This window comes from Mustela nigripes, chromosome 7 (assembly GCF_022355385.1).
Source record: "Mustela nigripes isolate SB6536 chromosome 7, MUSNIG.SB6536, whole genome shotgun sequence".
Taxonomy (NCBI): Eukaryota; Metazoa; Chordata; class Mammalia; order Carnivora; family Mustelidae; genus Mustela; species Mustela nigripes.
Window position 1 is genome coordinate 125,594,590 of NC_081563.1, and position 23,828 is coordinate 125,618,417.

The following is a 23,828-nucleotide window of genomic DNA, read 5'->3' on the forward strand; positions in this document are numbered from 1 at the left end:
CATGTTCCATTCCAAGAAGCAGAAACCGCTGGAAGCATTTAGCTATTTGTTGGAAGGGATAACAGTTTTCCCTTACTAGTCAACTCAGAAACACCTTAGCCTGTCAGACCTGCCCTGTCAAGACTTCGATGGTGTTTTTCCACAAGGTAGCGGCCTGATCCACTCCACTGATCCAATCACGTTAACGGGGCCTGGAGCGCACCAAGGATGCTTTGGGTCATGTACATGATAGGTTCCTGATGTTAGAAACATTTTTCTCAACCGTGTGTCTGAAGGAGCGAGTGTGAAGTGTGTTGGGCGGCCAAGGGTGGGAATGCAGGGGACATCTGCCAGTTTGCCTAACAACCCTCCCCTTTATTTTGGTGATGTCACATGACCTCTTTGGGTCACTACCGGTCTTCCCTCCCATGTGGTCTGCAGCAGGTGTCAATCCAGGGGCCCTGCCTTCCGTCTCCACCGAGGAAGAGGCACGTGCCCCAAGCTACGCAAATCAAGCCCTCCTCTGGGATTGGGAACCGTGAGCAGAATGACACAGGGGAGGAAGGTGACGGAAGGCTGAGCATTTAGCTGGCAGTGTCCCCAACAAAGGATTCATGAGCCCTACACAGAGGTCACCAGAACTCCTCTTCTTCCTACATGTCCTGAGGCCGGCTCAATGAACTCCAATGATACCCTTTTGTGGTGGGCTCAATGGTGGTCCCAAAGATATGTCCACACCCTAATCTCTGGAACCTGTAAATGTTACCTTATTTGGAAAAAGGGTCTTTTTTGCAGATGTGATTACTTTAAGGGTCTGGAGATGAGGTCAGCTTGGATCCGCTGGGTGGGCTCCCCATGTCATCACTCGGGTCCTTCTGAGAGAAAAGCCCTGGGAGACTGGTGCACACAGGGGACAAGGGGACATCATGACCGAGGCAGAGAATGGAGAGACATGGCCATAAGCCAAGAACACTGGCAGCCACCGGAAGCTGGAATAGGCAAGATGATTCACCCCTGGAACCTCCGGAGGGAGTGTGGCCCTCCTGACGCTTTGATTTTGGATTTCTGGCCTCCAGAACAGTCAGAGAAGAAATTCCTACTGTTCTAAGCCATCAGGCTTATGGCACTGCCTTATGGCAGCCGCGGGAAACACATACACCTTCCAGGAAATTCTTTCTTTTTCCATAAGACAGTTTCTTTTTTAAAAGAATTTTTTTTTAAGATTTATTTATTCACTTTAGAGAGACAGAGTGAGAGCACAAGCAGGGGGAGGGGGAGAGGGACAGGGAGACAGAAACCTCAGGAGACTCTTCACTGAGCCCAGAGCCCAACACAGGGCTCCATCTCACGACTCTGACATCATGACCTGAGCTGAAACCAAGAGTAGGACGTCCAAGAGCTGCGCCACCCAGGGGTCCCAGAGTCCCCTTCTCTTGCTTGTAACCAAAGACCTCATGGTAGCAGTTGCTCGTCACTTCAGTCATCTAATGAATTACTCCTTTTGACCCGGTTAGTTCCAGCTGGATTCCTCTCCCTCCCAACCTGTGCCAAACCCACCGCTGGACCAAGAGAATGCGGACTCGGAGTCCCTCTACGTATCCCTCACCCTCCCCGTTCACCGGGAAAGCCCACCCGGCAGCCAGCTCTGGTACAACCAGAAACAGCCTCTTTAGCTGCATAACAGTTTTCTTCCACACCTGGGAGTGGGAGCGAGTGGTGGCTTTGCTGCCAGGACAGCCCATGACCTGGTGAGGGATGCAGACCAGGTGAATCTCACCTGAGCTCGCCCTCCACTAGCTTCAGAGCCTTGTCTGTGGGGTCAGAAAGTCTGGAAGCTATCTGGCTCCTTGGTATGTTGTTCAGCCGTTCGGCAAGGGTGGTATGGGGGGTAGCCATCCCCACTCAGTGCCCCGACCTGGGCGGAGCAGGGCCTGGACGTTACACGGGGAGCGTGCGGGAGGGCCGGTGTGTACATGGGGAGTCCCGAGCGGCCCCTCGGCTCCAGCCTCTGCTCAGTGTGGAGAGACTCAGATTCCTCTGCACACAGGGGCCTGCACATGCCGTGCCCTCTGCCTGAAAATGCTTCCCGGGGCCCCTATTGCGTAATTAACTGTTCACCTGTGTGGTGGCCGCTGAAATTGAGAAAGTCTCCGAGAAAGTCTTCGAGACTTTTGTGCCCTGCCCTCGAGAAAGTCTTCTCTGACCCCCGTTCATGGTCCCCGCTACGTGATGTGCTTCTGGCTCCCTGCACCTAGTACAGCTCACTATTACATATTCATGGGATCACTGGATTTAAATCCACCTCCCTTCCTCGTCTGTAAGCCTCACGGATATAGAGATCTGTATTTTGTTCCCCACTGTAGCTTGTGAACTTAGCGAGCAGTCCGTGAATCAGAGGCACGTGTGTCAAGACTATCTGAGAACTGGTGGTGGTGGTGGTGTGTGTGTGTGTGTGTGTGTATCTCGGGGGCACACTATGGGAAATGGAGAGAATGTGCCTCACCGAAAGGCATTTGAATTAAAAAAATATACTAAGGGGCCCCTGCCTGGCTCTGTCAGTAGAACGTGTGACTCTTGATCTCAGGGTTGTGAGTTCAAAGCCCCACGTTGGGTGTAGAGATTATTTTAAAATAAAATCTTAAAACAACAACAACAACAACAAAAATATATAGAGAGAGACACTGTTCAGCTAAATAAAACACGTCTGCAGGCCACAGGGGGAAGCCCCAGCTTGTGAATCTTCCAAAAGATATTTGCTGAATGAATAAAATAAGGAGGGAAGGGTCGAAAGAACTGGAAGAGTCTTCTGTTCAGTCTTGTCTACACCTCCTCAAGGGCAAGACCTCTGTCTGGTCATTCCCCCTGCCTCACCAGGCCCGGCACACCGTGTGCTATACGAACCAGCTGATCTGTGAGTAGCGTTTCAGGGAATACCTTCCCCTCACGAGCCTGGGTTCAAGCAGATACTGTCTTCCATGTTGAAGCTCTGCACGGCGGCACAGTCACGCGCGGCCAGGTGACGACGGGACGCAAATGGGTGTTTTAGGAACAGGATGTGAACGGGGCTGGGGAAGCCTTCCCTCCCAAATTTCTCAGCAAGTAGCGAGGATTCAGCAGGTGAGCGTACGATGCCCCCGGCAGGGATGAGGGGGCTGGAGCTGGCTAAAAGGGGAGGAAGTCTCAGGAGTTACCCTGGGTGGTAAGTCAAGGCAGGGCTGGAGCCTGCGCGGTGGGAAGAAGAGAGATGCCAAAGTCAGTCTGGGGGAGCCCGGGGGTCACAGGCGTCCCTGCATAGCAGCCCCTTGCCGCCAACACTTCAGAGCTGAGCTGGCTTTACGCCCGTGACCCCCGCCCACTGCCTTTCACTTTCCTCTGGGGCACGGACTGTGACCACCGGACAGATGGGCCAAGGTCTGAGGGTGGGGCGGGGGGGGGTGTCCTCTTCACACATCACGTCCTAGGATGGGACAGGCCGGGACGCCCTCAGAGTCTGCACCTCAAGCCTGCCCTGGAGGAAGCTGCAGGACACTGCGGGACAAAGCCTACCCGCCAGCTAAGGAGGCCGCTCCTCCCCCTTCCTCCCAGCCCTCATCTTTGAGAGCTGACTCTCCTTGGAAGCTCCTGGAAGAGAACCACAGCTGAGGGGCAGCACTCCTCCATCGGAATCCCCGGTCTGGTCCTTCCCCTAGCCCGGACAGAGGGTTTCAGCCCGACGAATCAACTCTGGAGATCCGTGGACCCCGGAGAAGGACATGCAAACTCCATGAGGGCAGAGGAAAGATGGCGTGCGAGGAACATTGGTCTTGGCAGAGCAGTGAGCCTGGAGTCCAAGCTTGGCTCCACCACCACTAGTTCAGGGACACTTGGGTAAGCCCTGACACCTGGCTGGGCGTCAGTGTCGTCATTCTCCGACACGGGGCCAAGTAGGCTAGGGCCGTTGGGCGGTAGGTGCTCAGGAACCGCCAGCAGCCTTCCAGCTTTCTCTTTGGCGCATGCCTGCTTCACGGGGAGCTGCGAGGTCCAGGCATGGGGCTCTCTGGGCTGTTCTCCAGGCTCAAGAACCCAGGGCAACACGATCCTGGCCCGGGCCTTTGGGAGGAACGGAGCTGGCTTCTAGGAGTCACTCCTCACGGTGGGTGAGCAGCCCTGAGCCATCAGGCCGCCACGATGCCATAAGCAGGGAGGGATCACTGCTGGTTCAGCTGACTGTAGGGCGTGGGACGGGGGACACTCAGCCTTGGCTCTAGCAAACCTGAGAGTCTGTTGGCCCACGGGGGGCCTGGGCCTCTAGGTCTGTAGACCTTCCCTCCTGGGAGGTCTCACGGGACGTCTCCAGAGACACCTCGGACACCCCGTCGACACTGCTCTGCAAGTCCTCAAACTCCCGGGGGTCGCTGTTGCGCACGGCGGCCTCCAGAGCCTTCTGGCGGCGGTAGAAGTGAGAGAACTTGTTGAAGATGATGGTGATGGGGAGCGCCACCACCAGGATGCCCCCCAGGATGCAGCCTGAGGCTGCCAGCTTGCCAGCCACTGTCACAGGAACCACGTCCCCGTAGCCCACGGTGGTCATGCTCACCGTGCCCCACCACCAGCAGGCGGGGATGGTGTCGAAGCCCACGTCCTCCTCCTTCTCAGCTGTGTAGGCTACACCGGAGAACACGGACACCCCCACGGCCAGATACAGCAGTAAGATGCCCACCTCGCGGTAACTGTGCTGGAAGAGAGTATATAGGAAGCCAAGTCAGAGTTGAGTGGGCCCACAGACCTGCTCTCGAGCATATGGGGGAAACTGAGGCCCAGAGAGGAGAAGGGGCAGGTCCAAAATCAAAGAGCAAGGTAGAGCTGGTGCCAGGACCCAGGTCCCTCGACTCCAAGCTAAGCTCTTTCAACCACAAGAGGCGGCCAGCTCCCTGGGAGTGAGCGCGGAACTAACGTCTATAGTCCAGGATGCTGGCTAAGCCACAGTGGTTTCTTCTCCTGCAGGGGGCACCGGTGGCACCAGCCAGTTAATAACAAGCTTGTGATTTCTACACCATAACAGAACCAACGGAGAACCACAATCTGTATTCCGCAGACACAAAGGGTTGGTTTCATGCGCTTTTGGCTGGTCTACCTCCTTTCTGACAAGTACAAAAATACACTCTGCCTCTCAAGAAAGCTGACAGGATATATGTTCCCTGGACCACGCACTGCACGCATCTGCCTGTGGGTATATCCACAGACGTGTGTTCTGCCCCTGAGGCCACGCAGCGGTCCTCAAACAGGGCAATCTGCCCTCCAGGGGGCATATGGCAATACTTTTTTTTTTTTTTTAAGATTTTATTTATTTATTTGATGGAAAGAGAGTACAAGTGCAGGGGAGGGGCAGAGGGAGAAAGGAGCCTAACGTGGGACTCGATCCCGGGACCCCAGGATCATGACCTGAGCTGAAGGCTGATGTTCAACCAAGTGAGCCACCCAAGTGCCCCAACATATGGCAATGTCACAACTGGGACAGCTGGGCTGCCAGCGTCCACTGGGAGGAGGCCAGCGATGCCTCCAAACGTCCTACAATGCACAGGACAGTCTCCCCCACCTCTGGACACACAGCCAAGAAGTCTCTCTCCCCAGATGTCCATTGTGCTGGGGCTGAAACCCCTGGTCTAGAATTGTAGTCTCCTAGTCCCAAACCGTAATGTGTGGAGGAATCATGCTGGGGTCTTGTTTAAAAGGCAGAACTCAGTCGAGTGGGTCGAGGGTAGACCCAGAAATTCTGCACTTCTAGCAGATTCCAGGTACTGAGAAAGTAGCTGCTGGTCAGGGGCCTCATTTTGAGTAGCCAGGAGTTTGACACCTGAGTCTTGGACCCTGGCAGCCTCAATCAATGCTCTTCTCCCTCCTTGCAGAAAAAGCTGGTGGCACCGGGCCCTGGCTCCCTGCATGGCTGCAGGCAAGGCAGAGCTCGGGGGCCAAGGGATCTTCCCTGGAGAGATACTGAGTCCAGGGATGTGGCTAATAGAAGTTCTTGTTCCTGCCCACTGCCCCCCAGATTCTCCTCACATCAGCCTGCCTGTACCAGCATCCTGCCTGCCTTGCCCTGAGGGCATGAAAAAGGATTTACAAAGTTAGTGGGGGAGAGAGGTTTCCTCGAGATCCTTAGAGGGGCTGCCTAGAGTTGTAGGAGAAGGAGTAGGAGGCACTGGAGTCAGGCACAGCTGGATTCTTCTCTGGACTCTGCAACTTACTGAGGGATCTCTGACAAGTCCTGTCACCTCCCAGAGCCTCAGTTTCCACATCTGCTATATGGTGACAATAATCCTGGCCCCAGCTGGAACCCCTCCTATGACCCTGGGACAAAGTTCAAAATCCTGCCCCAAGAGTTCCACGGTCCCTCAGTACCCCGTCCCACGCACCTCTTCAACCTCATCAATGGGCGCCCCTCCTCCGTGTCCCCTCCCGGTGACCATCCTTTCGCTCTCCAGGCCTCTGTCCAAACTGTTCAAATTTCCTCTGTCCCCACACCAGGCTGAGTTCCCCCCTTCAAGGTTAAGCTGGCCAGAGCAGTGACGCACCCCCCAGGGCAGGGCCTGGCACCAGAAGGGTGCTCAGTAAATTGCAACCAGGTTTTAGAAAGCCAACTTTCCGACCTCAGGTTCTTCAGCTCCTGGAAGGAAATAAATAACCACGTCTTCCTGAGGAAGTTGTCCTGAGAACGACACCGACAGTGGATGTAAAACTGGCACGGAATTAGCACTCAGTGTTAGTTCTGGGGCTGCTGCTGGACTTGGCCTGTCAAGGGTGACCTACCATATCTGTGCCCCCAGAAAAGGCCAGAAGAAAGGCTCAGCAGAAAAGCCAGTTAGCATCCTGCTTTGCAAATTTCTGCACTATGTATTATCTGATGTCTGACAGACCAAAAGTGACCTCTGTCTAGTGGTTTTTTTTTTTTTTTTTTCTTTTTAAAAAAAGAAAAGCAAAGCTCTGCCTTGGCTTTCAGTTTTCACCCCTGGGAAAGAGCTGTTGGGAAGGGCACAGGGTTTGGGAAATGTACACCTGACGTCCAGCCCTGTGCTTGGCACAGAGGGTGTCGCCTGGGTTCACTGTGTGCCTGGACACCGCGCACTTCGAAGTTCACCTGCTAACCTGCCCTTTGGTCACCCTCGGGTCCCCCTGCCCCGCAGCCCCGCCCCGCTCTCCAGCTCCAGGGGCCCTACCTTGAGCGTGGCGCCCAGCGAGCGCAGCCCGGTGGAGTGGCGCGCCAGCTTGAGCACGCGGAAGATGCGCATGAGGCGGAACACCTGCACCACCTTGCCCAGGTCACCGAGGTCCTCGCCGCTCGCGCCGCGCTGGTTGCCGAGTGCCACGCCGGCCAGCAGCGTGAGATAGAAGGGCAGCACCGACACGATGTCAATGAGGTTGAGCGGGTGGCAGAAGAAGTTGCGCGTGCTGGGCGCCAGCAGCAGCCGCGACGACACCTCGAAGCTGAACCAGGCGATGCAGAAGTACTCGAGGTGCCGCAGCACCGGGTCGTCGCGCACGCCATCCGGGCCCTGACCCGCGGCCACCGCGGCCACGGCGGCCGCCGCCTCGCGGGCCTGGTACTCGGGCAGGCTGTGGATGCACATGGCGGCGATGGAGGCCAGCACCACGCCGATGGAGACGCAGCTGAAGAGCTTGCTGGGCAGGGAGTAGCCGGGGTTCTCCATGGTGAGCCACAGGCGGCGGCGCAGGCGGCCGCAGCGCGCGGCCCCGTAGCGCGCCAGCTCGCGCTGCACGTCGGAGATCTCGTCGGGGCACGGGTCCACGCTGCTCGGCGTGTCGCTGTCCTCGTCCCAGTCGCGCGGCCGCGCCACGCGCCGCTCCAGGTAGCGCGCGCGACAGCAGGCGGCCAGCGCGCTCTCGCCCAGGCCCCAGTAGTCGGCCTCCTGACCGAAGGCGAAGACGCACAGCTCGTCGAGCACGTGCAGGCGGCCGGTGCGGTAGAAGTGCAGCAGGCCCAGGAAGAAGCCCGGGTGCCGGTCGAAGTAGAACTCGCGCGCCGCCGCGTCGTAGTCGTCGCACAGGCGCCGCGCCTGCTCCTCGGACGCCGCCGCCTGCAGGCGGCCCAGCCGCGTGCCCGGGAAGCGCGCCAGTGCCCGTGCGCTCAGCCGCCGCCGCAAGCCGCCCACGTTCACGCGCAGCGCCTCGTCGCTCCGCCGCCAGGGCACGCGGGCGCCGGGCCCCGGGGACTCGCTCACCATGGCCTGCGGACACCGGGACAGGGGTGCTACGGGGCGGGGCCCGGGCCTGCCTTCCCGGAGGCCGGGGCTAAACCCCCTGTCCCCTCCACCGCTCTGGTGTGTGGCAGGCGCACAGGAGGTGTCAAGTACCCTCTGCTCTCAAAATTCAGGCTTGGGTTTGACTGCCCCTTACTGCCCAACCGAGGGTCTTTGGCCAAATCATGGAGTCTTCCCACCCCCATTTCATTTGCACAGAAAAAATGCTGAGATCTATCTTGGGGGAGGGGATTACAAAAATGACTGAATGGTAGGGTATCCTGGCACCCCCCCAGGGGACGGTGCTCATATAGGATTCTCTCTCTTTCCCAAACTTGGATTTTCGTGTGCCAGGGGTTTCCTGTGGGCTCTTGGACACACCAGCACTCTGATCCTCAGTTTTCTCCTCTGCAAAATGAGGGTAGTAATGCTGACCACCCAGGGGGGGTTGGGAGCATCAGTAGAGACCCGTTATTCTTAAAGTGTGTCCCCTCCACTGGCAGCATCACGCCACCTGGGAATTTGTCAAAGATGCAAATTCTCAGCTGGCTCTAGATTTAGTGAATCCGAAACTCAGGATGGAGTTCCGCAGTCTGTGTTTTAACAAGTGTGGAGGGTTGACTCTGATGCATGGTCAAATTTGAGAGCCATGGGCTTAGACCATTTAAGGCATCCTTGGAGTCAATCAGATGGAACACTGACTTTCTCCTGTGACCAAAGGCAAGTCATGTCACCTCCCTGAACTTCTGTCAAGTCGAGATAAATATAGCCACCTTCAAGTGTGGTTAAAAGATTAAACGAACTATTGTGTTTATGGGGCCTGAAGGGGTTCAGTATATTATCCATCTGTTTCACTGTTACCCTGAGTCAGCCAAACCCAGGATTTATCTCCACCCCCTGATGCACCTAGGGCCTCGAGGAAGGTGTTTTTCTCCAGGTCTTGGTTTCCTACAGAATGCACACTGCAGACAAAAGCACCTACCCCCAAGGCAGGCTGGAGGACTAAAGGAGCTTGTGGAAAGTGCTCCGCCTTTCTGATACCAGAAAATGTTAGATCCTTCCACTGCCCACGTCTCCAAGCTCTGGCGGAGCTGAGGGCTAGTGACTCACTTCCTGATCCTGGGTAATCCCATCTGCACCATCCCGTCAGTGATGCCTGCTTCCCAGAGTGGACAGGGGATTGGATGTACATCAAGCGGCTGGCCCTGTGCCTGGCAGCAAGTCAGGTGAGGTGCCCTTCACTTACCCTAGGCTTGGAGTTAAGCTGGTCAGGATAAGTAAGGGTCGTGTCCTCAGCTCTGTCACTTCTGTGTCCTCAGGCCAGACTCCTCCCACTCTGAGTTTTGGATCTTCTATCTATAGAACAGGGAGAACAGCACTTGGGGTGGAAGGTTACTTTGAGTGTGTGTGTGAAGCCCCTAGAACACAGTAGGTGCTCAATAAATGTCAGTCCTTTGCACTTTCTTCTGGTCAGAGCTGGATTCAAATTTTGAGTCTGCCACTTACTGTGGACCCTCGAGGGGACCCATTCTGAGCTTCAGTTTCCCCATCTGTAAACTGGGGGACATCACACTTTCCTTGAGAGGGCATGAGGATTAACTAGGCTGGGATGTTTATGGGCAGGACAGTTGTTCCTGGTACAGAATCCGTGCACAGTGAGTACCTGGGACATGGACGGGGATGCAGCTCCGCCCCCACCTCCTCCACTGCACCTGGCGTCAAAAGATGAAACTTCCGACCCAGTTGCACCACCCATTAGCGGCATGACTGTGGACCCTTTCTCTTTCTGGATCTCACCCTCCTGCTCTATTGGGGTAATTAATTCAACAAACCTTCCCCAACAAGAATCTGAATATCAGTGAGAAAGATTAAATGAGCTGCCCAGCGTCACCCACCTAGTCCAGGGCACAGTTTAGGTTGGAAACTAGGCTTTCCCATTCAAGGCTCTCTCCACACACGTCCTTGGAGCACCTACTATGTGCTGGTCCCCTCGCGGGGCTCCATACACACTTTACTAGGGTTAATGCCTAGACCAACCCTGCCAGGGAGGTTTTCTAATCCCATTTAGCGGATGAACCAACAGGACCGACCCCAGAACTTGGCCGCCCCACAGGGCTCCCGCCTGGGTGTGGGAGGGGTGGTCTCCCCAAGGGGGCGCAGGACCGGAACCCCGGCGGTCCCCTCCGCCCACTCTGCAGCCCCCGCCCCTTCCCGGGCCACGCCCCCTCCCGAGGGAGGTTCCTTACCTGCGAGGCCCCTCGCCGCCGGGCGCGTCTGTTCGGAAAGCGAAGCCGCGGAGGCCGGAGGGTCCACTGGGCGGCCGGGCTCGTCTCTGCTCCTGCTGCCCCGCGGAGCGTCGCTGCTGCCGGAGGCCCCGCCGCCCCGTCCTTCCCTGTCTTCCTCTGTCCCCCGCAGCGGAGGCCACATCGATCGCTGCCGGGGGAGAGAGGGAGGGAGACCGCGGGCTGCCGGAGGCGGTGACTTCTATTCCTGACTCGATTGGGTGGGGGTGGTGTCTGGAGACTGGGCCGAAGAGCCAGGACATCCTCCCCAGTCAGGGACCAGGGGAGGTGGGGTCATTTAGAGGAAAGGGATGCCGCGAGGGAGGGAGTTCAGTCCGGAGAGTCGCGGAGCATCGCTGACAACGGGAAAAAACCAACAACGGCAGTAATAATACCTTCCGTAAAACTGCGTCCTTGCAATGTGCCAGGTACTCTGCTTCAGGTCACTTATCCCTTGACAGGGACAGATGAGGCTCAGTCACCTGTGCAGGTCACTTACTTTGGCTTTGTGGATTTGGGATTGGAACTCGTGTCTCCCAGGACTGCAAGTGGAAATCTGCATCCGGGAGTCGGAGGAGGTGGCCTCATTCCCCCAGAGTCCCCTGGGCTGTGTAGCTTGGAGCAGATATTTTGCTCCCCTCAAAGTTCTGTCTCCCCGCCCGGCCATGGGCCCCCCGATTTCTGCCTTCCAAGTGGGTTGGGATGGTGAGGGAGAACTGTGCCAAAGAGCTTTGACAAGGTTACGTAATCCCTGGAGCCTGGCTGGCTCAGTGGGTGGAGCGTGTAATCTCCGGGTTGTGAGTTCCAGCCCCATGTTGGGTGTAGAGATTACTTAAAAATAAAATTTAAAAAAAAGGTTATATAATCCACAAGCATTTATTGAGTGTCTCCTCTGTGTCAGGCTGGAGAGAGGTGCTGGAGACTAGGACCTGGATACAAGCAAGGATTCCCACTTCACAGATATTGTTATTAATAATAACAATAACCGACATTTATTGAGACCTTGCCTTGGGGCTAGTATCCTACAAGTCTCATCTCACTTATGCTGCCAGTATTCTGTGGATAGGTGCTATTATTCCAATCTCAAAGACAAGAAATGCAAGGCTTCCACCCAAGGTCATACAGCTGACTTTTGAGACCTCTAGAACAGAACTGTCCCCTAGACAGAGTTTGAGCCACATATATGATTTTAAATTTTTGGATAACATTAAACCATAAGATAAAAAGAAACAGATGAAATTCATTTTTTGATAATACATTTTATTTAACCTGGTATATTTAAAATAATACTGTTTCAACATGGGATCAATAAAGACATTACCAAGGAGGTATTTTATATTTTTCATTTTTTACTAAGTCTGGGAAATCCAGGATATTCAAATTACCACAAACATAGCAACTTAAAGCTATACAGATTTATTACCTCACAGTTCCTATATGTCACAAATCTGAGCACACCATGACTGAATTCTTTACCCAGAGTCTCAACACATTAAAGTCAAGGTGTCAGCCAGGGCTGTGGTTCTCATCTGAAGTTTCACTTCTGAGCTCACAGATCGTTGGTGGGATTCATTTCCTTGCTGTTGCAAGACTGAGGTCATCTTTTCCTGCTGGCTTTCTGCTGGGGATCACTCTCAGCTTCTACAGGCTGCCTGCAGTTCCTTGCCACGTGGCCCATGGGCAGTTCACAACATGGATATTTGCTTTCTTTCAGGCAACCTGGAGTGTTGACTTCCTCTTCTGCAACCAGCCAGAGAAAGTGCTCTGCTCTTAAAGGACTCACCTGCTTAGGACAGGCCCACCCAGGACAGTCTCCTTTTCCTCAGAAAACACATTTTACATATTCCACTTACACTCAGAGGAGATGGTATGAGGGGAGAAGGAGAGGATAGGGTCCCTGGGAATCATCTTAGAATTCTGGCTCCTATATCCACGTACAGTGAATCTCATTTGGATTAATCACATCTCACATGTTTAGTGCCCTCATGTGGCTAGTGGCCGCCATATTGGACCACATACCTCTAGGCTCTTCCACTTCAGTCCCTCCCTGAAAGTAAGAAGTTAGAGCAGGATGTTTGCAATCATCTTGCCTAATTACCTCGTGTTTTCAACAAAGAAACTGAAGCAGATCTGCGGAGAAGCAGATCTCCCATTTCCTGGTCCAGTACTCTCTAGTAGCCTTCACTGCCCCCCAAAACTTAGGGCGTACCTCTGTCCGGGAGCTGAGCAGTAGCTTCCAAAAAGAGAAAAGACAGACCTCTTTCCCAAGGGCAGAAGACATGGAAATTGGGATCTGGTTTCATCCCTTGATCACAACTAGGATCTGGTTTCCTCCCCAGATCATGTGGGAAGTACATGAAGTGTTAGATTAATTCATGAGTGACAGGAATGGGAAGAGGGACATTATGGACCTCTGAGGCTAAAGGGGGTAGCCATACCCATTATGTGCCATGAATGGGCTATGCCCAAAATTCTCCTTCAGTCCCTGGCCGGAAACGCCCATCTGAATCCATGAGGTTTTACCCTAAACAGTAAGCTTGATGTTGCAAAAAGTACTGAAATTTTTGTAATTAAGTAGACTAGCTATGAGAAGAAGCTTCTAGAATGTGTCCCAGTGATGTCTCCCTCCTGGTATTCATGCCGTTGTGTAATCCCTTCCTCTGGAGCCTGGGCAGGATTTCCTTATTTGCCTCTAATGAGCAGAATATGGCAAAGGTGAGGGAATGTTGCTTCCAGGATTAGGTAACATAAGGTTGACTTCCTGCTGTTTTTGATGGAGCAGGGTGCCATTCTGGCAATGACCAGAGGGCAACTTCTGGCCAACGATGAACTAGAAACTGAGGAAACCAATCCCGTAGCCCTCATGGAACTGGAGGTCTACCAACAACCATGTGAACTTGAAAGTGGATCCTTCTGCAGTCAAGACTCCGTTAAAACTCCAGCCCCTGGCTGCACACCTTTATTTCAGCTTTGTGAGCCCCTGAAGCTGAGGACCCAGCTAAGTGGTGCCAGAATCTACGAAATAACAAATGTGTGCTGTTTTAAGCTGCTGCAGAAGTGGTAATTCGGTACCCGGGAAAAGATGATGAATACACTGGGTCTGCAGCCTGCCTTTACCACTGAATGGCTGTGGGATCACGAGCCAAGTGATGTCTCCGCTTGGATTCTTACCTCCCTCATCTGTAAAATGGGAACAACGCCCACCTTTCAGGAGCATGCTGTCTCCTCTCCAGGAACAAACTCTTCCCCCTTCCTTTATCCAGCATCTCAGTTATGAGTCACTGTAGTTCCAAGAGCGCAAAGTGACCCACGGTGGCCTCTCTGGAGAGGAGGTGATTTTTCCCCCAGTCCAGGTACAGCCGCCCAGGAACGGCTCTGAAGATCCAGGCCCCTTGACTTTTCCTCCCCTGTTCTTCTTGTGTGGCTCTCATCCCTGTAACAGGTGAGGCCCGTGTTTTGGCCATATCCCCTCGGATCCCTTTGCCACCTCTGTGCATACTGGCTCCTGGCACACTTTCCCTCCTGACAGCTGGTATCCGTATTTCTTTGTCAAAGGGTCCTGAAGGCTGCTGCAGCTCGCTCGGCCTGCGCACAGGGAAAGGCTGAAGTGCCTGGGAATCAGTGTCCTCCTGCCCAGAGTTGTTACCTGATGACTGATGGGTACAGAGACATTAATGCTCCAACTCTTGTGCTCCATGGAACAGCTCTAAAGAGTCACCTGCTCTTGTCTCTAGAACCCCCCCTCCCTGTCCTGCTTGTTGTCACACCCCTGCTAGCCTCCGCTCCCCTGACCACCCTCTGGTATACCTCTCTACTCCCAGACCCATTCTTCCTGGAACATTTCCAAACCATCACCATCCTATGAATCTTCATCTACAGATCTGCTTTCATGGACCCCACCTAAGACAATCCTTAAGGTCGCCAGATAGCTGTTCCAGCGGCAGCATCCATGTTCGAGAATTCTGGACAAAGTACAAATGGATGATGGGCAAAAGACAGATCTGTCTCATCTGGTAAGACTACAAGGGCTTCCTAGGAAGCCCCTCCCAGTACTTCCCCAAACTTCTGACTGGCCAGTCCTGGGTCCCATGGTCATCTCTAGCTGCAAGGGAAACACTTATTTTTTTTTTAACTTAATTTTTCCTTTTTAAAGTTAGAGTATAAAGTTCTTGTAGTACATCTTAAGTTACAAATGAAGTAAGTTTTTACAAATGTGTGCGTCCACGTGAATGCTGCCCAAATCAAAATATAGAATGTCCCCAGCATCCCAGTAGGCTGGGGGAAGGCGGGAGATGGCTGGATGTTTCCAAATGGGGACATTTCTGTGGGTAAGGGAGAAGGGGAGAATGGAGGACTCGCAGTGTCATGCTTGGCTAACTCCTACTTAAATTCAATATCCAATATTCAATATTCAAATATCAGGAATTTCCTTCAGGAAATCTCTGGTTTCCAGGCTGAGCTAGGTTCCCCCAGCATCCCACAGTCTCTCGGGGAGGACCTTGTCTACCTCTGTAGCAGGGGCTTTGTCTTATCCTCTAGGGCATGAGCTCTGTGATGAGACCCTCTAGAGCCCCTCCTAAGTGCTCAGCAAACTTTGAATGAGTGAGGGAGGAAAACAGGATTGGAGGCTGAAGACCCAGCATCCTGGACACAGATGTCCAGCCTCCCAGAACACTTTCCAGAAGGGCAGTGGAGATGGAGCTGGAGGGACTGAACTTCGGTGACTGAGGACAGAGTTGGCACTGCCAAGCCCAATGCCCAGACCTGAGGGAGCAGGTAGCTAGTTGGCAAAGAAGCAGAGCAAGAGACTCTGGAAGAGACTGTGTAGATGCTGCCACCTATAGCCAGAGAAGCCCTGGCCTGTGACTCGTCACCTCCTGCTGCTCCAGGATCCTAGCTCAGGGTTTAGGGCCTCAGTTCAGCCCTGGGCACCTAAGCAGCACCTAACCCGCTGGCCTGGGATCCTTCTCCTGGGCCCCCCTAATTTTCCTCCTGACTCCTTTCAGGAAAGAAACTCAGGGCCGTGCACTGGGTTCCAGCTGCCTGGAACTGAGACTGGTCACTTAACCTTCTTGGCTCTTTGGGATCCCCATGTTTCAGATGTGCAAACTGAGTCTTTAGAACTGGAAGGAATTCTCAAAGATGGGATGTAATTAGTGTCGTCAGTAAGGATGTCAGCTTTGGCATCCCGCTGCTGGGCTTTGAATCCCAGCACCACTACTTACCAGCTGTACAGTCCTGGCCAAATTGACCTCGTTGTGCCTCAGTTTCCTCATATGTGCAATGGGGGAAAATCACGAAGCCTACACAGTGAGGCTATGAGGACTAATGAGATTGTATGTGAAGTAATTAAAGGGACACCCAGCACGGAGTCAGGGCTTTCATTTCAGCTGTTGCTGATTTTATTAGTAGCTGAGGGGGAATACGACATGGCTGAATCCTGGCTACTTCACCTCTTAACTGGGTGTCTTGGGCAAGTCTCTTAACTCAAAAGCTCTTCTTGTCAAATGGCAATAAGCATGCCCACCTCCCTTGGGGTTACGGGATGGAAGAATGAAATGATGTTTTAGAGCGTGAGGCATGGGATGGGCATTCAGTCAAGAGTCACAATCATTACCTGAATTCAACAAGCTCTTGCTGTTATAAATCTATAAGAAATGCCTTCCTCCCCAACCCCTCCATCTCACTGGCTTCCTATCACAAACTTTTATTTTGCTCTGGCAGGTGAAGGGATTGGCAGCTCAACTTCAGGCCTGCCTCAGCTTTCCTTCATCCCAAGACCAGCGGCTTCTGGGCAAGCACTTCTCATGGCAGAGGACAGAAGCAGAGCAAGAGACTCTGGAAGAGACTGTGTAGATGCTGCCACCTATAGCCAGAGAAGCCCTGGCCTGTGACTCGTCACCTCCTGCTGCTCCAGGATCCTAGCTCAGGGTTTAGGGCCTCAGTTCAGCCCTGGGCACCTAAGCAGCACCTAACCCGCTGGCCTGGGATCCTTCTCCTGGGCTGGTGAAGGAGAAGGCTGGTGCCTTGCCTTGGGACTGGTGCATGTCACTTGAGCCCACATCCCATCAGTCTCAGGGCGAAGCCCTAAACCCCTGGGCGGGGCATAGGAAGCCATGGTAGCGGTGGGGAGGGAAGAGGCGTCTCTGGGCAAACAGTGCAATGTACCTTATTATCTGTGTCGACTGCTTGAGTTTATAGATGGGGAAACTGAGGCCCAGAAGAAAAGGAAATATCCAAGCTCACAGGGCATCAGTGACCCCCAGATTATTCTTCTCCTTGTCCTCCTCCTCCTCTCTTGGGCCTCAGCATGTATCCCTATAATCAGCATTTGCTGATTTTGAGTTCAGCCACTTGAACCCCATGAGAAGGACTATGGCAGTGAAGAAACAGGATTCTCTCCATCTTCTAACAGGGCAGACAGAATCCTTGAGTGGTGACTCACCTGTGACCACACTACCACATCAAAGGAACAAGGAAAGAAAACCCAGGATTCCCAACTTGACCTGGGGGTGGACTGGCCAACCCCAGATTCCATCAGGGCACAAGAGGAAACCCAGCAGATAAAGCAGGGAGGAATCTGCCTGGTTCCTGCCACTGCCCAGAGTGAGTCCTGGGTGACTGGGACAGCCAGGAATCCAGTCCTCTGGGTCCAGGAGTGTCCCTTGGGATGGCTGTCATTCTCTCATTGACCCCCTCCCCTGCCCTATTACACCTGGACTACAGACTGACCCTTGAGAAATCCAGGTGAATGAGGTATCGTCCGATGCGAGACAGACTCTCCCAAAAATAATGAGATCCCAGCTGTTCAAGCAACATTTCCCAAATGTGGAGCAATTTGAAATGATCTTAGGGCGGACCTGGATGCGACATTCTACAACACTGGCTCTTGAGAAAGTTGTCTTCTCAGTCCTTCTGATTACCCCACGAAAGAGGTCCCAGTTTTGAGATGTGTGTCTTTAACGTGTCTTTAACCCTTGCTAATCTTCATTGATTACCAGAGCCAGAGAGGAGCCTTTGGGCTTACAGTGTTGGTAGGAGTGTTGGTAGTCGGCAGCATCTAGGTAGAATTTAATACCATTATGTAATATTGTTTCATCTGACAGCTTTTACTTTAGTGGACCTTAGCAATTTTCACTGCATTTGCTTTTACAACTACATTTTATTTGTGGCAAGTGATCCTGCCTATTCCATTTATAGTGATGATGTCAAGGTTTTCTTTTGAAATAAACTTATTTATATACCAAAGTGAGTCCATTCAGAGAGAGACATTAGATAACTAGTAGTGTAGGCAGTACACAAGATATCATGATGCTGTTTTGCAGGTGTGGCAAGAACAGTGGAGAGGGGTATGCAAATAGATAATGTCTGGAAAACTCTGCTAGAACATACGTTCAAAGTGGCTGGGCTGCCTCAGGGAGCGGTTTGGACCCCTCAAAGAGGGGCCTACCTGAGTTGGGCATTTTAGATGGAGAAACACACAAAGAGATGGGGCGGTGGTGCAGCATGACGGGAGTCTATCTGTGCACCTTGACTCCCAGGAGGAGAAACCAGGGGTGGTCAGCAGATCAGTGCTCATCAGAAGGTTAGAACTGCTGCAAACAGAGACAGAGGTATCCAGGTGGCAGGGTCCCAGGCCCCCATCAACATCTCTTCCTGCTAGAGACCCCATCCTGAGGGTCCAAAACCAGAATTAGCCTGGGGAGAGAGAAGGAAAGGGTTATGCCCCGATTGCAGGACTCTGGGGTCTTTAGAAACTTGGATCCTCTCTCCACCCCATCAGCCCAGCCCTCGGGGTGGGGGGCACTGAGGCAGAGTGGCCAAGCCTCCTTCACAAGGGCCAATGAAGCTCAGAGCCGTTGTGAGATCAGCAAGAGAACGGAGGATTGCCAGTTCCTCCAGGTCCCAAAGGGTCCTAACAGGACCCCTTCCCTCCCCCACATCCACTTCCCAGGTCTGATGTAGGCAGCCCCAGGCTCCTGGGAAGGTAAGTGTCCCATTAGACTTATTGGCCTGGAAGGACCATCTAATGCTGGGGCTAAGAGAGGGAGCGAAACCGGCCTAGGTGCAGAGGAACGTACCTTGGACGGGGTTGCGACAGTCTCGGCCACAGGCCCCGAGGCAGCACCGACTGGAGCCCCTGCAGTCTGAGTCCTTGTTACACAGGTGCTGTATGGGGCTGAGGCAGCGCAGGCGGTCCTCCGGGCAGTTGCCCCGCTTCACTGCAACAAAGAGGTTGGTAAGCCCTGCCCTGTGCCCAGCCCCGGGGCTTGGGCACCGAGCAGGGCGGGGAAGGACACTCACCGGAGACCATGGGGACACACTGGCGGAAGCATGCTTTGTAGCAACACTTCATCCTTGAGGGACACTGGCTATCATCCATGCAGTGGTCAGGCACCGAGAGGGGACAGGGTCCATCGTCCGGTGGGCAGCCCCCAAATTTCTCTGCAAGAGAACCCCCAAGTCTTGTAGCTGGAGGCAGCTCCGAGTCATGTAGTAAGCACCGAGCTGGGAATCACGAGATCCAAATTCTCTATTCCTTATTTCTTGCCTGTCCTTTGGCAAGCTTTTGTGTTGTTTTGTTTTTTGTTTTTGCGGGAGTGAGGGGAGTAGACTTGCTTTTATTTGTATAATAAGTATAATTGTATAATTTTATTGTATAATTGTATAATTTTATTTGTATAATAAGTATAATTGATGTAACTTGTGAGTTTCAGGTGTACAACAAAATGATTTGATATTTGTATATATTATGAAATGATCACTGCAGCAGGTCTAGCTAGCGTCTGTCCCCATGCAGAGTTAGAAACTTTTTCCTATGATGAGAACTTTTAAGATTTTCTCTCTTAGCAACTTTCAGATATGCACTGTAGTAAATTACCTATAGTCACCATGCCGCCCATTACCTCCCCACGACTTGTTTCTCTTATAACTGGAAGTTTGTACCTTTGACTCTCTTCCTCGCCTCCCCTACCTCCTACCCATGCCCTTTTGCAAAGACCAGTCTGTTCTCTAAAAGCTTGGTTTTGTGTGTTTGTTTGTTGGTTTTGATTTCTTGGTTCCAATGTGAGATCATACAGCATTTGTCTTTGTCTGCCTCATCTGTCGCCTCCATCTTCAAGGTCCGTCCACATCATTGCAAATAGTTGGCAAATTTTTCGGTTTTGTTTTTTGGACGGCAAGCCTCAGTTTTCTGTCTGTGGAATGGGAGGCTGGACTCCTTGCTCCCAGGGGCTGCTTTGAGACTCAGATGACATGAGGGATGGCGACAAATGAAGTCCGACACCGGCATCTGGGTCAACAAGGTCATGCCTGGCCCAGGGCTGCCCACCTCCTTGTGTTCGTCCTCAACACCTTTTCCATCCCGGACTCCTGCTCTCCCAGCGGCTTCTCTTGGAGGGGTCTTCTTTGGCGGGTGCTCTGCACGGTCCTCTCTCCTCTAGTGGAAACACGGCATCCTTGGGAGACCCTCTTTCTCTGACCCCCGCCCCCCAGACTAATTAGGTCAGCACGCTGTACTCTTTCTTTCAGAGTCTGTGACTCTGCATCTATCTGTCTGCTTCTGTCCCTTGGCCGGAGGCTACGAGAATAGATCCTGTTCCTGCTTCTCTCACCATCAGACCGAGGTACGGTCTTTGATGCAGACCACCAGCAGCTCAGCAACTGTTAGAAAGGAAGGATTTTCAAGTGTCTCCCAGCATCGTCAGCTGTCATCAGGCTGCCACACTGTCACACGGCCAGCCGTTATTGGGCACACCTTGTACTGTGTGCTTGCCCTGCTGCACGTGGCCTTGTGTCAGGGATCCTTACGAACTTGGTCTTTGAGGCCTTTGAACTTGGTTCTCTGACAGTTCTAGAATGCTCTGTCCCAGAGCTGATCGAGCCATTTTTCTTGTTAGGATGTTGGGCCACTTCATTCAAGCAGAAGGCTTGAATCAGTATCTTCTTCCACTCAGAGGAGAAAGTTGGAAGGGCAGTGATTGTCCAGACCCACAGGGGCCTGAGCTAGGACTTTGAGTCCTCTGGCCTCTTACCCCTCTGCTCCGGCCACCACTGAGTCCTGGGGAGGATGGAGGCTGGTCCCAGGCCTTCACTTTAGCATCTGAGAAAAGGTTCAAAAGCCTCCAACAGCAGCTGCAGCCAGTGCCATGGCTGTACCTTGCATCTCCCTTCCCCTCCCAGCCCTGTCCACGCGCACAGGGGACACCTTGCTCACACAGCAAGTGCTCAAAACCCGCTTCACTCATTCCATCGGGTTGTCTTACCCTGAATTGTGCCCCCTGCTGGAGAAAAGGCAGCTAGTCTGTGAGGGCGCCCCCTACTCCGAAAAGCCCCTCCTCCCCAGCTGGGAGTTGGTGAGACCCCAGGAGGCTCTGAGGTCCAGGGGGGTAGCCCTGGCCAGAAGAGCTCAGGCCTCGAGGAGTGAGCCGAGAGGAGTGGCCTGAAGTCTAAGAGGATCTCCCTGTGGGCTGGGGACCTGGTCATGCAGCTGGGACAGCTCCTTGGGAGGAGGGGCCGGGAGCTGAGCCTTGAGGACTAGACAGACAGGAAGAGAGAGTCAGAACTGGCATTTCAAGTAGCTCAGTTTTCTCAGCTGCAAAATGGGGATAAAAATAGTCCCAATCTCTCAGCATCTCAGTGAGGAGCCACATGCATCACAGCCAGCAGGGGTCTGGCCCTGGAACTCACCAGCATCCTTCCCTCCTCACCAGGGCCTGAGCTCTCTGCTCCCCAAACCAGCTGGCGCCCCAGGGAGAGAGGCCAGCCTCGGAGGAAGGCACCAGTTAGGCTAGAGGGAGCAGAGAGGAAGTCAGGAGCTGCTCCCCAGCACAGTGGAGGAGGGAACCTGTCACCATTACTGTCGTCTTCCCCCAAGGGAGGGCCAGGGAGGCACGGGTGTATGTAGGTCATGGCGTTCCAGTCCCAGAAAAGCAGGAAGCGGAGGCCTTCCCCAGGTGGGGAGGCACCTGTCCAGCCTCGCCGGCAGCTCCAACGTTCCCCACCCGTCAACCGGTCAGGCCCAGCCTTCTCGAGGAGGCTTGGGAGAAGAGAGGTAAGGGTAGAGCTTCCTCCCAAAGATCCCAGAAACCACAGCCCTACCTAGTCTGGGAGTCCCTCACGCCACCGATTGGCCTCTGGGGCCCGGGAAGGACCTGAGAAAGTTGGAAACAAGATGGGCAAAGGCCAGGCCAGGCACAGCCTCGGTAGCAACAGAAGATGACAGAGAGGGTCATCGCGCTGCCATGCGGGCCCACGGATCCTAATAATCCATGGAGACAAGGAGGGAAGAACAGGTATGGACAGGTTTGCTCCCAGCTCCCCCAGAGACACAAAGAAACAGGCGTGTGAACAGACACACACAATCCCACACTCAGATATGTAGACGAGACCGTGACCTTGGCAGGAAGACCTTCACAGCTGCAGACGGAGCAGGCCGGCAGCACAGAGATGTACCCACAAACACCAGCTGCTGGGAGCATCCAGAAGCTGGCATCCCCAGCTACACACACAGACGTCACACTGCACTGCCTCCCCCAACCCTCACTCTTCCCAGAGAGTAAGAACTACCCGGTCTCCGGAGCAGAGGAAGCCACCCACACTCACCTCCCTTCTTCCTGGCGGAGGCAGCAGGCAGCTGGCTCCCCAAAGCCAGGAGGCCCACCAGGAGGAGAAGGCTCCAGGCCCTCATGTTTCTGCTGCAGGCACTTAATAAGGCCAGGGGCCCGGGGCGCCCTAAATTGACCCCTGCAGCTCCAGGGAGGCCAGAGCAGCTGAGTCAGGGGAGGAAGGAGAGGAGGTGGATGGTGTGGTTCTTGTTTGCCCCGTCCTGGCCCCGCCCCCTGTCCACGAGCCTCAGGGCAAGGGTGCTTGTGCAAGAGCTGAACATGGGTGGGTGGGAGCAGGGGCTGCGTGTTGGGGTCCAGGATCCAGTCCTGCCTGCTGGACTTGGACTCTGATCTCCAATAAGCCGGCTCCCTCTCCGGGCCTCAGTGTTTCTCATCTGGATAAAGAATGAAGGTTGTTGAGGCAGGAGATCACTGTCCTGGCTCTCTCAGGTCTTGCCGCCCCAGCGGGGTGGCAGTGTTCTGGATGCCGACGAGGAATTAGGGTTAAGGTCAGAGCTCCCTGCTGGAGAATGTGGGCTGGGGCAGGTGCAGTGAGTGAGGCCAGCTCTGGTCTCTCCTCCTGGGCTTCTGTGGAGAGGAAAGAGACCTTCCTGCCACTGGTGAATCACATCCAGCGGCATCTGGTAGAACCGCCCTCTGCCTGGGACTGGCTCAGGGCTCAGGGTGGTTGTTTGTTTGGCTGAGGTGACTGGTCGCAGCAGATGTAGGCGGCTTCTGGGACCCCTTCCCTGGCCCTAGGAGATCCTGAGCAAGAAAGCATCACCACCAAGGACAGCACCTTAGATATCAAATCATTTGGCTTCTGCATTTGGTGGAAGAAGCCCTGCGGCTCAGGGTCTTCTGGGGCCCCAGGCAGAGGACCCCACAGAACCATAGTACCTTCCCATGACTTGGGGAGGTCAAGATCATCCTTGCCACCCTCCCACTTGAAAGATGGGGGAACAGTAGGTCAGAGATGGGAGGGAACTGGTTCACGGACCCACAGTTGATTCCTAGCTTCTGTTAGGTGGGACTTCTGTCATTGCCTGCCCGTGGTCCCCATCAGTTACTGGGCCTTGGAAGCCAGGCCTTACTTCATCTGACCCTAAACAAGGACGAGGTTATTCCATTCCAGGACAACCCTCACAGCCGGGAAATTTGTCACTGGGTTTAACTAGAACCCCTTGTGCTATCTCCAAAGCTCTCAGGAAAACAGAGACCTTATGTTCTATGATCTGATGTTTCTTTTGGAATAAAAGGAGAATTTTTATGAGGCTGTTCCCCCCATTACAAACTACACATGTATATTGAATAAATGCTTTTTCAATTAAGACGATTTTGTAGACATTTTCCTGTGTCCTCTAATATCATCATTTTTAATGATTACATGGTATTTTGTAGGACTGATATGCTAACACATAGTTGTCTATGGTGAAACACAGGTTTCCTTTTTTTTTTTTTCCTCACTCAAATAAAGCTGTGGCAACAATCTTCGTATGTACATTTTGGGTCATATCTCTATTTTCTTAGGGTAAATTTGTCAAAATAGAAATGCTAGGTCAGTCAAAAGGTACAAGCTTCCAGTCATAAAATAAAGAAGTCCTGGGGTTGTAACAGACAGCATGGTGACTACAGTTATAACACTGTATTGCGTATTTGAAAGTAGCTCAGAAAATAGATCTTTAAAGTTCTCATCACAAGAAAAAGTTTATATGTGATGATGGATG

General features: G+C 53.4%; 2 protein-coding genes across 2 annotated transcripts; both read right to left on the bottom strand.

The window, feature by feature from the left end:
- Positions 1-1,255: 1,255 nt before the first annotated feature.
- KCNS1 (potassium voltage-gated channel modifier subfamily S member 1) lies at positions 1,256-10,718 on the bottom strand. Its single transcript, XM_059407986.1, has 4 exons — positions 10,460-10,718; positions 9,460-9,569; positions 7,173-8,201; positions 1,256-4,693 (listed from the first exon to the last, which is right to left on the bottom strand). Exons 3-4 carry the CDS (start codon positions 8,196-8,198, stop codon positions 4,223-4,225), a joined length of 1,497 nt encoding a protein of 498 aa, XP_059263969.1. The 5' UTR covers positions 8,199-8,201; positions 9,460-9,569; positions 10,460-10,718; the 3' UTR covers positions 1,256-4,222.
- Positions 10,278-22,227, bottom strand: WFDC5 (WAP four-disulfide core domain 5). Its single transcript, XM_059407692.1, has 5 exons — positions 22,100-22,227; positions 18,800-18,940; positions 18,577-18,717; positions 10,460-10,646; positions 10,278-10,335 (listed from the first exon to the last, which is right to left on the bottom strand). The coding sequence occupies exons 1-5, from the start codon at positions 22,182-22,184 to the stop codon at positions 10,278-10,280; spliced, it is 612 nt and encodes a 203-aa protein (XP_059263675.1). The 5' UTR covers positions 22,185-22,227.
- Positions 22,228-23,828: the final 1,601 nt, after the last annotated feature.

Bases quoted from the DNA above. Each gene is read 5' to 3' on its own strand.
- KCNS1 (XM_059407986.1), bottom strand. From the start codon at position 8,198: ATGGTGAGCGAGTCCCCGGGGCCCGGCGCCCGCGTGCCCTGGCGGCGG. The intron at 4,694-7,172 runs GTAGGGCCCCTG...ACTCTCTTCCAG, and splicing joins CGCTGGGCGCCACGCTCAAG to CACAGTTACCGCGAGGTGGG.
- WFDC5 (XM_059407692.1), bottom strand. From the start codon at position 22,184: ATGAGGGCCTGGAGCCTTCTCCTCCTGGTGGGCCTCCTGGCTTTGGGG. The intron at 18,941-22,099 runs GTGAGTGTGGGT...GTTCTCTTGCAG, and splicing joins CTCCGCCAGGAAGAAGGGAG to AGAAATTTGGGGGCTGCCCA. The intron at 18,718-18,799 runs GTGAGTGTCCTT...TCTTTGTTGCAG, and splicing joins GTGTGTCCCCATGGTCTCCG to TGAAGCGGGGCAACTGCCCG.